Source organism: Hetaerina americana, unplaced genomic scaffold, assembly GCF_022747635.1.
Source record: "Hetaerina americana unplaced genomic scaffold, ioHetAmer1.1.p SCAF_2, whole genome shotgun sequence".
In the NCBI taxonomy this organism is placed as follows: domain Eukaryota; kingdom Metazoa; phylum Arthropoda; class Insecta; order Odonata; family Calopterygidae; genus Hetaerina; species Hetaerina americana.
Window position 1 is genome coordinate 104,403,689 of NW_027286763.1, and position 16,274 is coordinate 104,419,962.

The window sequence follows — 16,274 nt, forward strand, 5'->3', positions numbered from 1 at the left end:
CTCCGTTTCAAATGATATCTCTATTTCATATCCATTTATTATTTTTCAACTCTATATATTTCCCTTTACAACACAGGTTCGCGTAAGTCCCCATACTCCATTAATAATCATTTTCAATCCTTTTTCACAATCTCCAAAGTGAGACAAGAACGTATAATTTTATTAAACGTTCTATTCAGAGGATCCTGAGGATTGCACTTCACCCGCAAAACAAACCTCAACGGACATGTCTCTGAAAGTTTTCATTGGAATCAAAGCAAAGTATTTTCTTTTAAGGGCGTTAGAAAACGGTTTCCCTTTCAAATCAACGTCCGTAGTATATTGTTAGACGTTTGTTTGGTCATTACCGTAGTGTACCACTAAAATACACAAGAGTGATGCAAGGAAATATTTTGGAAAACAAAGTAACAAATAAATTTATACAACTCATGCTTTGTGAATCACGGTCACAAATATTTTCCTTGTATTTATGAAAGTGAAGCCGTATTTAAGATTCCATATTATTTTCCTCTTTGAAGCTCAATGTTTCTCTCATATTCTTTGCTACTATGACCCTATACTCCATCATTCTCGGTTAAAAAAATGTATACAGCCTACCATTTTAGTTAGCATCACAGCTGATGACGAGTCCTTTATTTAGAAGTAGTTTCCTACCCATTAGTGTTAACACCATTTGAAAGGTTTTTCTTGGGATAAGCTTCCCATCAACTCCTCACTATGAGATATTTAACCTTAATTGAAGATTTAGAATACTTCCTCGAATCCTCGAATGTAATCATCACGTTTTATTTGTTTCTAGATATTTTTATATGCCTGGAAAATTAGAAAAAATTAAAATCGTATTTCGAAAGCTAAGTCATTCCAAAGCCAACTTCAATCCCACGACCCCTCCTCCATGCGTCTCCGGTTTCACCGGAGCTTTGACTATTGCTTCGTAGGATGATTTAATCTTATGAAGACGCTAATGTAGAGAGGGTACATAGATGTTTTAAGGTTATCTGAAGACCATTTCCCAGAGAAAATCATAAAATTAATTAACTGTAAACAAATCAAGTGAAAACTTACATCCACTCCCCAGGCGTCATTCATTTCACCAAACACAGGATAGCTATGCAGAGAGAGCAAAAAACAAAGCAATGTGGATTTGATAGATAATAGTCGTCTTTATTTTGGGGCGAGATTGAGACGATGGAGTCTCTTCCACCACCTTGTGAACCATTTACTAAATTAACCTTTCGGATAAATTTCACAAATTATATATAAATAGCAATAAATTAATACATACAATATCTTAGAATTAATATATAGCAGCACAATAGATTAGTTGCCTAGTTTAATTAATGACTATAACATGAAATATATAACACACATTCTACATACATATAAGCATTACTTATAAAACAATATTCCTGGTTATATTTACGCCAATACAAAAAATGATGCTCCTGCGAACGAATAAAGAGGGATCTCGAAGTCTGGATTGCTGTGATTTACTGGTTGGTTTGCTGTGAAATTAGTGATTTAGGTAACAATTTCAAAACAGGGAGAGGCGAAAATCTCAAGTTTCGGATGGCGTTCATTTTAAATATGATGCGCCCATAATGTTACTGAAGCGCCAATAAGCTGGACTCCCTCCACTCTCCGGTTGCTTTCTTCTATTCAATTACTCTTGGCCGACCGTTTTCTTTCCTGGACATTCTTTTCTCCCACCATCATTTCTCATCCTCTCCATTCCCCTTACTTTAACTCTATTAACTCATGACTACAAGCCAAATCACGCATACTCCTCCTCAACTGCACTTACGAGCTGGTACCCCTCGCCTCGTATGCACATCGAGAACCCCCTCCCTTTCTCTGTCGGAAGCGTCTCAAGATATTGCACATCAAAAATTATGCATAAATTCCATGAGAGAGGGTTGGAAAAACGGGTTGTCCACGCGAACACACATGTGTGACTACGTAAATGTTACCTATCCATTTCTGCGCGCATCTGGTTAAGTATTGAGTGAGCGTCGGACTTGCGAGATGTGAAATTCTAAAGGCCGAACGAGAGCCATCGTGAAAGGTATATATATGTATGTGGGGGGAGCATCCCAAGCCACGAGGGACGGGGGCGGAGGATGGCTGGGGCGGATGGGGGAGAAGAGGGCGCGGAGGGGGACAGGGAGGATAGGTTATGCGGGGAGGGTGGTGGGTACGGTGATGGCTGGGGGTTCTCCTATGAGGAAGACTAAGGGGTTAGAGTTTAAGGAGGTTGGCTCCAAAGACGGACCGAGGGGAGCGGAGTGGTGGGGGAAGATGCTTTTTGAGAGCGGATAGGAGGCGGAGGAGAAAGAATACCTTAAGCGGTGGAGGAGGTGGCTGGCGGAAGGGGGCGGGGGCAGAAGACTCGGCGGAGTCTTGTACATTAAGTTGATTAGCCAAAGGAGACGGATATACACTCACATTTCTCCCGCTCCTCACTGCCCCTCCCTCTTCCGTCCCTCCTACTCCCCCGCCCCCGCGAAAGAAGAAGGGGCGAGTGATGTGGGAGTATGAGTGGAAAGAGGTGGCAGGGCAGTCTGGAAGGATTTCAGACGAGAAGTCGCAAAGAGGGAGATAAGTAAGCATATGAAAGGGAGAGATTTTCTGGGGGATAAGGAGATGTCCTGGACGGGGACCCTGGGAAGGAGGGCGAGGTGGGGTGAGGGGGTCAGCGTGGTCGGGAATGAAAAATATGTGCTCGCGAATGTATAAGTCTATATCTGAGCCGAGGGTATACGCCGGGAGGTAGGGTGAATGTTATCGGGAGGTCCGTCGGGAGGAGAGGGGGCCTGGAGATGATGAGGGAGGAGCGGTTAAAAGGAAACCAAGTAAGAAGATTGGAGAAGGAATTCGGGGGGCGGGTAGGGAGTCGTTGGGAGATTGATGTCGTGCGGACGGCGAGATGGTCCGGGGGTGAGAAGGGACGAACGAAATGGACTGAGGGGGGCGGGTGGGAAGTTGGAGGAACACAAGGTGTAGCGAGGCGCATGCTAATACCCTACGGGTGCGGTGCACAGTCAAACGGATTTGGCCTGGTTGATAGATTGGCAGTAGCGTGCTTTTCTTTCAATTCTCCGCCCAAGGGTCGCTTTGAGAGGTCGATAATGCACGGAGGAGTTGGGGTTCAGCATCCTTCGGGGAGAAATGAAAAGAGAGGTGGAGGGAAAGGATAGTATTCGATATGAAAGAAGGCTTAACGCCAAGATGGAAACTCATCGAGAAAGATTTCCGAAATCAACACGGCCCTCTTAATGGGCTTGGAAAGAGTTTTTAATTTGAGAAAAATGTCGACTCTTTTTCGCATGGGAAATCTCGAACACACGACGACTTGGGAAATCCCTCGTATTATGCACCACGCAATTCGAATCAAACGACTTAAAACATCTTGTCTGGTTTGATCGGGTACTAGTGATTAGATTGCCAAGTAATCACACTGACAATTTGGGAAGCTGTACAGTAGATCCACTTTGGGAGAAAAAGATTAACTTTCATGCTCAAGTGAATAAATTATACTCCAGTTGAACACAGCGTTTTGTGATACTTGGTTCTTAACTTATTTGTAGCTTCTCACTTTAAATATAATCTAATTTTTGTGTAATTTCTGCGTTTTGTCTGCGGAAGGGAACTCCTACGAATAATTACAACCAAAACTTTAATAATAACCTAAAAATGTAGAATATAATTTTAAGTTAGCCGAAAAGGTTACAAATAAATAAGCCATTATGTTATTCAGCCATCTATAAACATAGTAATAGTACCATTAAGTTAAAGCTTAGAAATTCTTTGACTAAATTTTACTGTGAAAAATGGAGGATTGTGTCACAATCCGTAGTATTTTTTTAGGAAACGTAATTGAAAAGAAACTCATTATCAAGATTTAAATAACTTTTATGCATTTTATTGCCCATGTGCACTCCTTTTTTTTACTGTCTCCCGAGATATAACATACATAAAAGAATCTGCTTTGTTCTTTGGATAACACGTAAACCAGTCCCTGAGATATTATTTAATATTCGTGATATTTCTGGCGAATAAGCCCGGACCCTTGACAAAAGGAGCTAATTTAAGGTTTAACGAATCAACACGATTTTCTAGTAAGGATTCATTTTGATTACGGTCTTCCATGCGCTTAATTGCGTTCGAAATTCTAGATATCTGTTTTTATTGTTGATCAACTATTTTTGTTAGCATGAATTAATAAGATGAAACACGCCTCAAGACACTAATAGATAAGATAATACAGGAATAATGATTAATGGCAGCCTGTGGTCTTCAAGTAATACATTTAAAATTGCAAAGGCAACGTGCATTCTCAACTTGCCAACTACCGTACACAATGGTTAAAAGTAAACCTTTATCAACGCTGGTGGTCATACTTTTGAGTTCCCCTCTTTAAGTGATTTATTATAATTATTTTCATGCATGATTACTTTTAATATTTGTGCCAGCACATTCTTGCCCACGGTCCTGTTTTGATTTCCAAACCATTACTCTGTTTTGTTATTCAAAGCCATGTATGTTATAACTTAATTGAATGTGCTATTAATACGTTAAAAAGAGAGAAATATTAGTACTAATTTTTATAAAAAACATTTTTGACGATGGAGAGGTAGACAAAGAGATATTTCCACTGCTATATTTAATTTTCACCTGCTCCTATTTATCTTTTCCGCATTCTTATTTGGTATGTTTGTTATATTAACCGATTAACTTCTATTTTAAATTTGTGAACTGAAAAACACTGCCAGACGCCACTACATCCGCGATAAGGAGAAAGTAATGATTTAGATGTGTATGCTTACCTCATAATGCCTTTTATGGGAGTAGGGTGAATCTAAAACCATGCAGGAGGCATTTTCATGCTGAAATAGCAAATGCTGAGGGATAATAGGGGAACGACTGTTCTCACATTTGTGTAGTTAAAAAACCCACCCTAATCGGTAGTATCATCGAAATCGGGAGATGAATCATCGATGGGGACGGAACCTCCAACTGATGGTTTTCTTGCCGCTGAAGGCGGCCGCCCTTTGCATAGGCTCCTCTCTCATGGGGTGCAATGGTTACTTTGATCGCGGCAGTATCCTATGGAGTGGCGGGGAGGCGATGTTCAAGAAAATATATCGGGAAGAGGGCAAAAAAGCACGAGTAGGATCTCCAGAAAACTTTTTAAGGAGGGGTGCGCCACCGGCGAATTTTTCCCCCAACGAAGAAAGTTGAACTCCTTAAGGGAACTCGGATGATGGGAGACAAAAGGATGGGGAGGACCGGGCGGATTTACATTCATAAAAAAGCGGATAAAAGGATGAAAGGGAGTTGCAAGGGGGTGGTTTGCAGCAAGGGTCGTGGGAACACAGAGGCGGAGGTAAGTAGGGAGAGGTGAAGGGATGATGGAGGGTGAAAGGAGGGGGATGAAGGGGGTCATACGGAGGATGTTGTGGCACTCAAATATGACTGCAGTACTTCGGTCGTTGACCGGGTCGTGCCAGACTGAGGGATTAAAATTATAGTTATTTTGGATCAACGATATTAGGTGTATCCATTTCGAATGGGCAGGATATATATATAAAATATCTGGAACGGATATTTCCTTCCAATGATGACGTGTCAATCTATCCAACTCTCACTCTAGTTAATGGCGTTAGAATTATACAGCACAGGATGTTAGAGAAGTGTGGGAGAACGAGTAAGAAATTAAGGCAACTTACGTTTTAGACATCATAAAAGATGGTAGCATCAGATAATCAGATAATCTCTTATTGCAAGGCATATTTATAAAAATTGCTTAAGCTTTCAGGAATCGTCTAGTTTATAGGTAAAAATTGCAAATTCCTATAATAAAAACTTTATCATGTAAACGTATCGGGATCATCTCAATAATTTGGGCTTCTATAGTAATTCTTGGATGAAAATGCAAATAGAAACTACGCTATGAATGCTAAAAACTAAACACTATCAATAACTTTGTTATCTACCAAAAAACTCAGATATACGAGAAAGCACGCTACTCCATCAAAGGGAGAATAGTCTTATACAACTCAGATACATGGAGAATGAATAAAATAGTGGCAAGTATGTGGCAAAACCTAGATGTGGACGCAGTGATAGCAATTGTTGCTGCTTGATATAACTGCATATTACATATGAAGAAACTAGAGAAAGCGCAAAAAATTTCAAGAGGATGCACTAGTCAGGATTGAAGTTTAAGATTGTGCTTATTTATGATAGAAGAAGATGCTGGACATTTACGTACTAAGAATGACCCTGAAACCAAGGATGATCCTGAAAATAATGGAATTTTGAACCTCCTGGGACAAAAAGAGGAGGATCAAGAGAAACACGGGGACAATGAGTTAAGGAAGCCATGCTTTCCATGCAATTAAATGAGAACGACATTAATATATGAGTTAGATGATAAGAAGGAAGTGGGAAACGGTAAATAATGTGAAAAAACCGCTATGAAAATAACTAATCAGTGTAATGTAGAATATATGGAAACACTTCCGCACATTTTAATAACTGTTCACTAGAATCTGAAGTTCCTGCTAACCTTTGAAGAATAAAACACAAAACTGCTAAACAGATTGTAAAAAAAAACGACAAAACTTCGTTTTCAGTTGGAAATCTAAATTTCCACAACTCAAAAGGACTCGAAGACATATTGATGGGAACAATTTTCCTTAATCAACGGTTTGCACCAATCCGAAAATTTACGCCTAATTAAAAAATATGCATACTATTTCCATATTTCCCATGAACGACCTTGAAATTAAAATGTTTGGCTTTTGCATGAAGTAGAAACAGAAATGGTGGGCCATAAAATGAGATGCATCGCTATTTGCTCTACCTGCACACTTCACTCCTTTGCTATTTATCGTTTTATTATCAATGCAAGTAGTCCCCATTCCCCGTAGTGGAAATCATTTAAAAGAGAATTTAAGATAGCTTGCCAGTCTTCCACGCAACATACTCTTTTATATCATTTACAGTTGCACAATCCTTTCTTTTACATTTACGACACATTTACTATTCTAGCCCCAACAAGGCCACGGGAAGATGGGGCGTCGCAAGTCTTCATTCGATATATTTGGGTTTTGCGGTTAAAATTGAAAGGAAATACAGATACAGTATGTTTTTTGGTTAAAATAGAAACTCACAAATGGTTTTATTCGGATTGCAATTTGAGCGATGAAAAGGGGAGCAGCTGAATCTAAAGTTAGAGTCTATTTCTTTTATTAAAAGCGAGTTAATTGTACGATACAATGTGGGATCTTAATATTTTTTTTATTTTAGATTTTAGACATAAAATAGGGAGTTCCTTTTTTCTCTGCATGTCTAAGAAAAATTTGCTAAAAGTCCACCTGCTCTCTAAAAATGCGGAGGCTTTTCTAACTAGCTCCAATTGCCCTGAAGCGCTCACTATTTTCTGGTAAAAATGTTTATTTTATAAAATTAGCAGATTTTCTTTGAATCGTGACTAATTATCTACTTCATTAACAATTTCCCCGATGGATCTTAAGCAGATCCATCATAATTGTAAATGTGGAGTGAATAAAGTGCAATAACATATTGCCTTAACTTTCGTGTGAAATTATATTTTGAGTGACAATGCTATTTGGGAAGAAATACCTTATCAATTTGGAATTCAATGATATTCAATCAAACTTATCTTCTGATTAATTACCAGTATTCTCGGAAGACAAAATTGAGCTTTGCTTTATTTTACTGCGTACAATTGAAATTTAATTTATTATTATTCGAAAATTCCATTAATGTTCCTTAGGAAAATAATTAAATATTAATTTAAGTTTATGTATTAATAATTAAACCATAATTTACAATTTAACATGCAATTAAACCACTCGTAAAATTCGATAGATCCGATGAATTTCATTTGTGATTTCACTCACAGCCAACTAATACAGCTGCAAATTCATATAAGCATTCATTACAGTCTCAGATTTGAAAATGATATTGAGAAATAAAAGCCCGGGAAAGAAATAAATTTCAAGACAGCAGCCGGACATCTCTAAAAACATTACCCGATAGGATTATAGTTCAGTTTTCACTGCTGTATATTCCCATTTATTCAGAAGTGTTTTCTTTCATTCCACTCTTTCGGTTAATCCGTTTGTACTTGCTCCTTTCCCACCCATTTCTTGCCGTTCTGTACTCTTTCGGAGTCTGAATTTTCTCGCCGATTCCATTTCTTTAATTCATTTTTGGGTCAGCTCCCGCACAATCTTCAGGCGCCTTGCTCGAATCTCATCTTCTTATCCCGCCACCCTAGTCCCTCGCACTCCTCTTGGAAACATTAGAATTCCTCCGGGCATTGGTCTTTAGAGATTCTCCCCTATCGCATCGCACCAACGGGGAAAAGGGACAAGAAGAGAGGGAGAGAGAGCCTTGGGAGATGACTCATCCTGCGCACGCGCGATCACTTGCCGTGGAATGTCGCCTGAGATGTTTTTCTCCTCTCCTTTTGTCTTGTTTCATCTTTTCCTTCCCCCATAACCCCAAGGCGCACCGCAATTCGGCGCCATTTCCCTTCCGTATTTCGGCAAAAGACCACCTTCTTTTTCATCATCAATCCAGCCCTCGAGATAACTCTTTGCTCCTGGGGAGAAGTAAGTGGAGGCATATCTACTTTCCGCCTCCTTGGCTGGTTGCTCCCGTTTCCTCTTAGGTTGCGGTCAAAACACACTCATTCCGCCAAACAAGACACCCTCCCCCCCTAAATCAATATAACGAAAATAAACATCTAACCTGAAATGGACTTTCTCAAGGCTAAAACAAATGGATGTGCTTTGATGGTTGAATTAGTTTAGTTTGAGTTCTAAGCGGATAAAAGAAACGAAATATACATTTTCTACCCACAATTTCGGCTATAATTTCTGAAAACGGAACTCTGTAGGGGTGAATACTGGATAACGGTTTCAGTAACGATTACGGAATATCAAATTTCCCCATTTCTGGTTTTCATTTTGTCACTTACTACTGCATACCTTTTATGAAAGCTAGTTTTATGCATTTGCTAACGAAAATGAGTCATTTTCGCCTTGATATACCCACCCAATGCCATAGTAATTTACCGTTCGACTAGAGATATGAGGGTATGGTTCACCATTACCTCAGATAAGCACAGCAGTGTCTGAAAAGGGCCATTGTGCAGGCAGCCTATTGGAAAAGCTGAGAGGCGAAAAATCGTAAGGACTCGGTTAGACTGGAAGCATTGAAGCAACCAAAAATCAAACACGGTCAGATACCAAACGCCCTACCCACCAGCCGAAGCCTTCTACACATCAACATATTCATTCACCCTTTCCATTCTGTCATAATCAATAAATCAGAATTTTTAAAAGTGGAGAATACAATCCTGAGCTATTAATTATACCCTTATCACTCCTAATGCCATAGTTTTTACAGGATTGATTCAAATATCAATCATTATTTAACACATTTAACCACGTCGTAAAATAATGAAATAGGTACAATGACTTGGCACACATCCATGGAAATTGGATGGCGATAAATATAATCAGATGAGGTATTTGAGAACTGGATAAAGGATGAGGGTAAAAAGAAACTTAACATTTCCACCAAAAAGATTTAATATCCCACGACCATGGTTTCGATTCTGCACATCATCACCTGATGATGATGCGCAGCATGTAAATCATGGTCGTGAAATATTAAATCTTTTTGGTGGAAATGTTAAGTTTCTTTTTACCCTCATAACGAAAGAATTCCACAAAGTTAAACCTGAAATTGTTATGGCTAAAGGATATTTGCATATTTACTTGAGTCAACTGATATCCCGTGTGTTCATCATATCACACTTAGATGGCACAAATGATAACTTGAGGACAGGACACATAGCAGAAAAACACAGAAAAACATACTCACTCCTCAGACGCCTTAAAAGCGATTAAAAGTTCAAAAATTTATGCGGATGTGTTTCATGTTGTTTTTTTCTGCGACATTCCCTGTCCTCAAGTCGCCAGGTGTAAATAGCTACTTGAATCAATTAATACCAGCACAGTTATAAGGAAGCGATTAGTTTGAACTTGTGTTATCATACAGGATGAATTATCCTCTATTATCATCCTGCATTATAGTATATGAAGATTTTAAAATACGAGCAGTAAATGGAAAGGTTGGAGGGGATGGAAACATGGCGATAAAAAAGAATGATGAAAATAGGATTGGTAAAATGAGTATAAATTTAGGAGTGCTTCGAAGACTGAGTGAAGTGAGAACTTATTAAACTTACTTAGAGGAAGAAGAGAGAAACTAATTGTACACATGCTAAGACGCGATAGCTTGCTTAAAGGTTAGGAAACATGGAGGGGAAGAAACATTTATGAAGACCAAGGATGAACTATGAGCAGATGGTGATCGAAAATTTCTAGGAGCTATGAGGGAATAAATGGGTTGCCGGGGAGTATGACAGTTTGCTTAAACCCAAACCTAGGAATAATATATATATATATATATATATATAGCACAGGAATAGCCTAGGAATAATATATATATATATATATATATATTTTTGGAGATTTTCAGTAATAATCCTAATTTAGGATTAGAGTGCAATGATTTGATTGAACGGAAAAAATTTTCACCAGAGGTACACTCCATATTACATTGCATTGCATCCTAAATCATAATCTGGATTGTGTATCTGAAAGCTAAAATTCAAATTGTCTTTGTGATTTGCATATATTTTCCTTCTGAATAATATATCTGCTGCATCTTCAAGTTCTCTATGGTACAATGCATAACATTTACAATGATTTCTCAGGTCTGGTATACCTATTCTATGTTTGAAAAACTGGCTTCTGGCGAGCTTAATGTGAGGGCCAACTAAACTAGTCATTCTTTAGGTGACTACATGAGGATTAGATGAGTGCACTTTAAGATTCATTCGACCAATGAACCACTAGGGTTTGGTATTTACAGAAGTGGCGAATTGGTGGCTGTGGAGTGGTAAGTCAGTGTCGAGAAAGGTAATGATGGAGTCTAAAATAGAAGACGTGAATTTGGCAGTGCAAAAAGTATTTAGAGCCGAAAAGTAAGTGTTAAGGAGCTCCCCGATATATCAAGAGGAGGGAATGTCATCCATAAAGCGGACCCAGAAAATTGATTGGAGCGGTTGTCGTGAAGGGAAAGTCTCCCTTGGTGGCCCATGATGAGATTGGCGTATGATGGTGTCATCCTCGATCTTATCGCTGTGCCTTTGATTTGTTATTAAAACAGTTTTGAAACAGAAATGCATTTTTTGGGTACGACGAAAGTGGGTAGGCTAGGGAAAAATTCAATGGAAGGACGTTGCGGTTAGGGAAGGGGAGAGAGAGATAATGCCGGAGGGAGGATAAGCCTTCGTCATGGGGTATAGACGTGTAGCGCGAAGTGACACCAATGGTGGGCATAAGTAGGTTGGAGGTGGGGGAATAGATCCTTTATGTGGTCCAAATTTGAGTAGGAAAGACTGAATTTCTGTTTAAAAAGTGGAGGTTGGGTCGTTGGTTAGAGTTGTGTTAGTGGATGGATTGTTGAGATAACTAAGGGCTTTGGAAATATATAAGGTTTAGTCTCAGAAAAGGGGGTATTTGTGCGTATTTTCTATGCATATTTTTTGTTATAATGTACCGTCGATGTGTTATGGGTGTTTGTATGAATGTATGTATGCATGTATATATACATATAAAAATATAAATATGGCTGCGTAGAAGAATGATCTGAGGCTTTCCTGGCGAATACTGTGGATGAAGGCTTCTCGGGTTTCGCACCAGGTCAGGTTGGGTAGCACCAACGTTTCGACGGCTAACTCCGCCATCGTCTTCAGGGTGAAGTGACATTGCCGGGATTGTGCCCAGTATTTATATGTTTGGCGTGGAGTCCGCTGTCTCGTGATTGGTCGAGACGCTTGTTCTCTCGATTCCGTGATTCCGCGATCTTTTTGAGTACGGGTTTCCATGCGTTACTAATCTGGAATCCGTTGTCTCGATTTACCAGGTTCTTGTTCAATATTATGTGGACTCCTTCTTTGACAATCCGGTCCCAGTATCCATTGGCCTGACAAAGGACCTTTGTCTTGGAGAATTCTATTCTATGTTCCTTTTCGATGCAATGTTCTGCCACCGCCGATTTCTCGGGGTGGCACAGTCGGATACATCTCTCGTGTTCGATGAGTCCCTTTTCCACTGTTCTCCCGGTTTCCCCAATGTATGATTTCCCACACTCGCAGGGGATTTCGTAAACTCCAGCTCTTTTTAGATTCCGGTCGTCCTTCACGGTGGATAAGAAGGATTTCAACTTGCTCTGAGGTTTATGTATTGTCTCCACCTTATGCTTCTTAAGGATCCTGCCAATCTTATTCGATATGGTGGACACGAACGGGATGCAGGCTCTGGCGATGGGTTTTTCTCCTTCATCCTTCATCCTCTCCGGCTTCTCGAAGGTCCTTTTTAGGGCCAAGTTGATGTCACGTTCTCTATGGCCATTTCTCCGGAAAGTGGTCTTAAGGTGTTCCAATTCCTTTCCTAGGTTTTCTGCGTCGGATATAGTTTTGGCTCGATGGAGGAGTGTGGACAATACACTCCAACATAGACATGGACAAGGGGTGCCCATGGGATCTCCATTGTCGCCGGCCATTGCCAACTTCTTCATGGAGGATTTTGAGGAGAAAGCTCTGAGGACAGCCAAACTCCGACCGAGGTACTTCTTCCGGTATGTGGATGACACCTTCATCGTCTGGCCCCATGGACCGGCCGCTCTGAATGAATTTCTGGAACATATGAATAGTGTCCACCCCAACATCCGTTTCACCATGGAGAAGGAGGACAACGGCCAACTACCCTTCCTGGACATCCTAATCAAGAAGAGGGAGGACGGAACCTTGAGCCACAGCGTGTACAGGAAACCTACCCACACGGACCTATACCTAAACGGAGAGAGCCACCACCACCCATCACAGAAGAGGAGTGTATTGTCCACACTCCTCCATCGGAGGAGTTCGGAGGCGTGCTTTGGGATTGCCCCGATTCTTTGGCCAGAAGATATTTAACTGTGTGGGAAGATGGCTGCCGGGTTAGCTAAAAAATATGCACACAAATATATATATAATGTCTATATATATATAATGTATAAAAACATATATATGTATATAATGTATATACATATAACGTATATATATATATATATATATATATATATATATATATATATATATATATATATATATATATATATCCCTCCTCGGACTACAACCTTGACGTGGTGGAAGGGCTTGTGCGTTCCGATGACCCCTAGAGCTGTGCTGGCAGGAGTAATAATTATTGCTCCTGGTAGGGTCACCCATGCAGCTAGGTCGAAGGTTAGGAGCCAGATGAAAGGTAGTCCACACAGCGTCTGTTCCTCAGTGAGGCGGCTGCAATGGCGTCTGACCCCAGTGGGGCGGCCAATAAGTGATGCTGTCACGTTAAAAAACACTATTGAGGAAGGCAACGGGAAACCACCTCAATTATCATTCCCAAGATAAGAATGATGGACTATACAGAGATTTTGAGTCCTGGCAACTACAGGGTTCGGCCCAATCGACCGTGTGTCGTCCCCGGTAGCGGGGGAGGCAAGGCTTCCGCGGTCGTCATCCCACGAAACCCTTGCAAGGGAAAACCAGCAGCAGCAGGACAGAAGACGCAGGAGAAGAAGACCAAATTAGTTAGAATAGGAACGTGGAATGTTAGGACAATGATGAGGACAGGGAAATTGGAGAATGTTAAGCGAGAGATGGGAAGGGGAAATATCGATATTTTAGGTCTATGCGAGGCTGAGATGGAAGGATAGCGGGGATTACTGGAGTGATAAGTATAGAATAATATACAGCGGCGGGGACGAGAGCTAACGAGGGGTTGCCATAGTATTAAATGAAGAGGTAGGAAGAAGCGTAGTCAACATAGAGCAGGTAACGGATAGAATACTACTAGTGGAGATAAAAGCAGAACCGACGAACTTAGTTATTATTCAGGTATACATGCCACCGAGCAATAATAAGGAAGAAGAGGTCGATAGGATATACGATCAGTTAGAGGACATAATCGCGTGTGTTCCTGCAGGGAAACATTTGATAGTGATGGGGGATTGGAATGCGGCGGTAGGCGAAGGAAGAGATGGTGACGAGGTCGGGGACTACGGTTTAGGCACGAGGAATGACCGCGGGGAGAAAGCAGTTGAGTTCTGCAGGAGACAGGCGCTAGTCATCACCAACACTTGGTTTAGACACCACAAAAGACGCAGGTATACATGGAAAATGCCAGGTGACTCAGGAAGGTATCAGCTAGATTATATCCTGGTTAGACACAGATTTAGGAACAGTGCGATAAATTCGCACAGCTTCCCGGGAGCCTATGCGGACTCTGAACACAATTTTGTTGTTATGAAATGTCGCGTCCGTTTCAAAAAGATAAGGCAGGGGCGGTGAGTCAGAAAATGGAATGTAGAAGCATTGAATGGTTTGAAAATGAAGGAATACAAACAGGCGGTAGAGGAAATCATGGAGGATGGTAAAGAGCTAAGTACTATCGAATAAAAATGGGAAAGTATCAAGAAAGGGTTGTCTAAAGCCGCAAAAGACACCATTGGAACCGTTAACACTAAAAGGACTAGGAAACCATGGATCACGGATGAGATGATAACAAAAATGGATGAGCGGCGAAAATGGAAGAATATAAATACAGAATTAGGCAAAATGAAGTACAAAGAATTAAACAATAAATTGAGGCGGGCAACAAATAAAGCAAAAGAAGAATGGTGGAAGACGCAGTGCGAGGATATGGAAAGTCTGCAGAGGAAGGGTGAAATCGGTGCGCTGTACAGCAAAGTTAACTCTTTATCGGGAAGTAAGAAAGGGAGATCAACGATAGCAGTTAGAGATAAGGCAGGTAAGGTCATAGTTGACGCAGGGAAGATCCAAGAGAGATGGAAGGAATATATAGAAGAACTGTATAGTAAAGAGCTTAGACCAACAAAGTTAGATATAGAAAAGGAACATGACGTAGAGGAAGATAGCTTAGGTCCAGGCATACTAGACAATGAGATAGAAAGGGCATCAAGGGAGATGAAACTAAATAAGGCCGTGGGGGTGGATAACATCCCCGCGGCCTTTTGGATAACATCTGGCGTGGAACTTTTAAAAGGCTTAGGAAAATGTGGGAGTAAGAGGCTATATGGGCTGATTTGTAGTATTTATGAGGAAGGAATCTGGCCGGAAGACTTTGTGAGATCAGTTTTAGTTCCTATTCCGAAAAAGGTAAAGGCTACATCATGTGAGGACTACAGGACGATAAGTTTGATATCCCACGCAGCTAAAGTTGTTCTAAGGATCATAAACAAAAGGATAGAGAGTAGGGCAAATTATTACTTAGGGGATGATCAGTTTGGGTTTAGATAGGGGAGAGGTACGCGCGATGCCATTGCAGTAATGAGATTATTAATCGAGAGGAATATAGAACACAACCAGGAGGTATTTGCCTGTTCCGTAGATTTCGAAAAAGCGTTTGATAGAGTGAATTGGGAAAAACTAATGAGTATTCTGCAGAAAATAGGAATAGATTGGAGGGAAAGGAGGCTAATCCGCAACCTGTACATGTCGCAGACTGCTCAGGTGCGAGTGGGGAACGGGGAGTCCGGTTGGGCAGTGTTAGGAGGAGGTGTAAGGCAGGGTTGCCCATTATCACCGTTGCTGTTCAACCGGTATGCAGAGGAAATGATTAAAGAGGCATGGGAAGAACTGGATGTAGGAATGAAGGTAGGCGGGGAATTCGTAAAATCAGTTAGGTTTGCTGATGACCAAGCTTTAGTTTGTAAGTCAGCCAAGGGGTTGCAAGCATTGCTTTGTGAATTGGAAATTTAGTGCGACAGGTATGGGATGAGAATCAATATTAGTAAAACAAAGGTTATGCGATTTTCTAGAAAGAAAAAGGCTAAGCTTAGCATTAAAAGAGGAGGACAAAAACTAGAGCAGGTAGAGCAGTTTACGTATCTCGGCAGTGTTTTGGACCAAAACGGTCAAAGTAGTAAGGACGTAAGGAAAAGAATTGCGCTAGGCTAAGAGGCTTTCACAAGGAGGAGGGAGTTGATGACGGAGACTTTGAGTAAGGATGTTAAGAAAAGACTCGTAAAAACTTTAATTTGGAGCGTAGCTATGTACGGCGCGGAAACGTGGTCATTGAAGCAGGAGGATAGACGTAGAC

General features: G+C 40.7%; 1 protein-coding gene across 1 annotated transcript in view; it reads left to right on the forward strand.

Moving 5' to 3' along the window:
* The window catches only part of LOC139688201 (conserved oligomeric Golgi complex subunit 3-like), an 83,477-nt gene extending 70,387 nt beyond the window's left edge, over nucleotides 1–13,090 (forward strand). The window contains exon 8 of the mRNA XM_071585629.1: nucleotides 12,571–13,090. Within this exon, the coding sequence (XP_071441730.1) occupies nucleotides 12,571–13,090 (520 nt within the window). The remainder of the gene's footprint in view (nucleotides 1–12,570) is intronic.
* The last annotated feature ends 3,184 nt before the right edge of the window (nucleotides 13,091–16,274 follow it).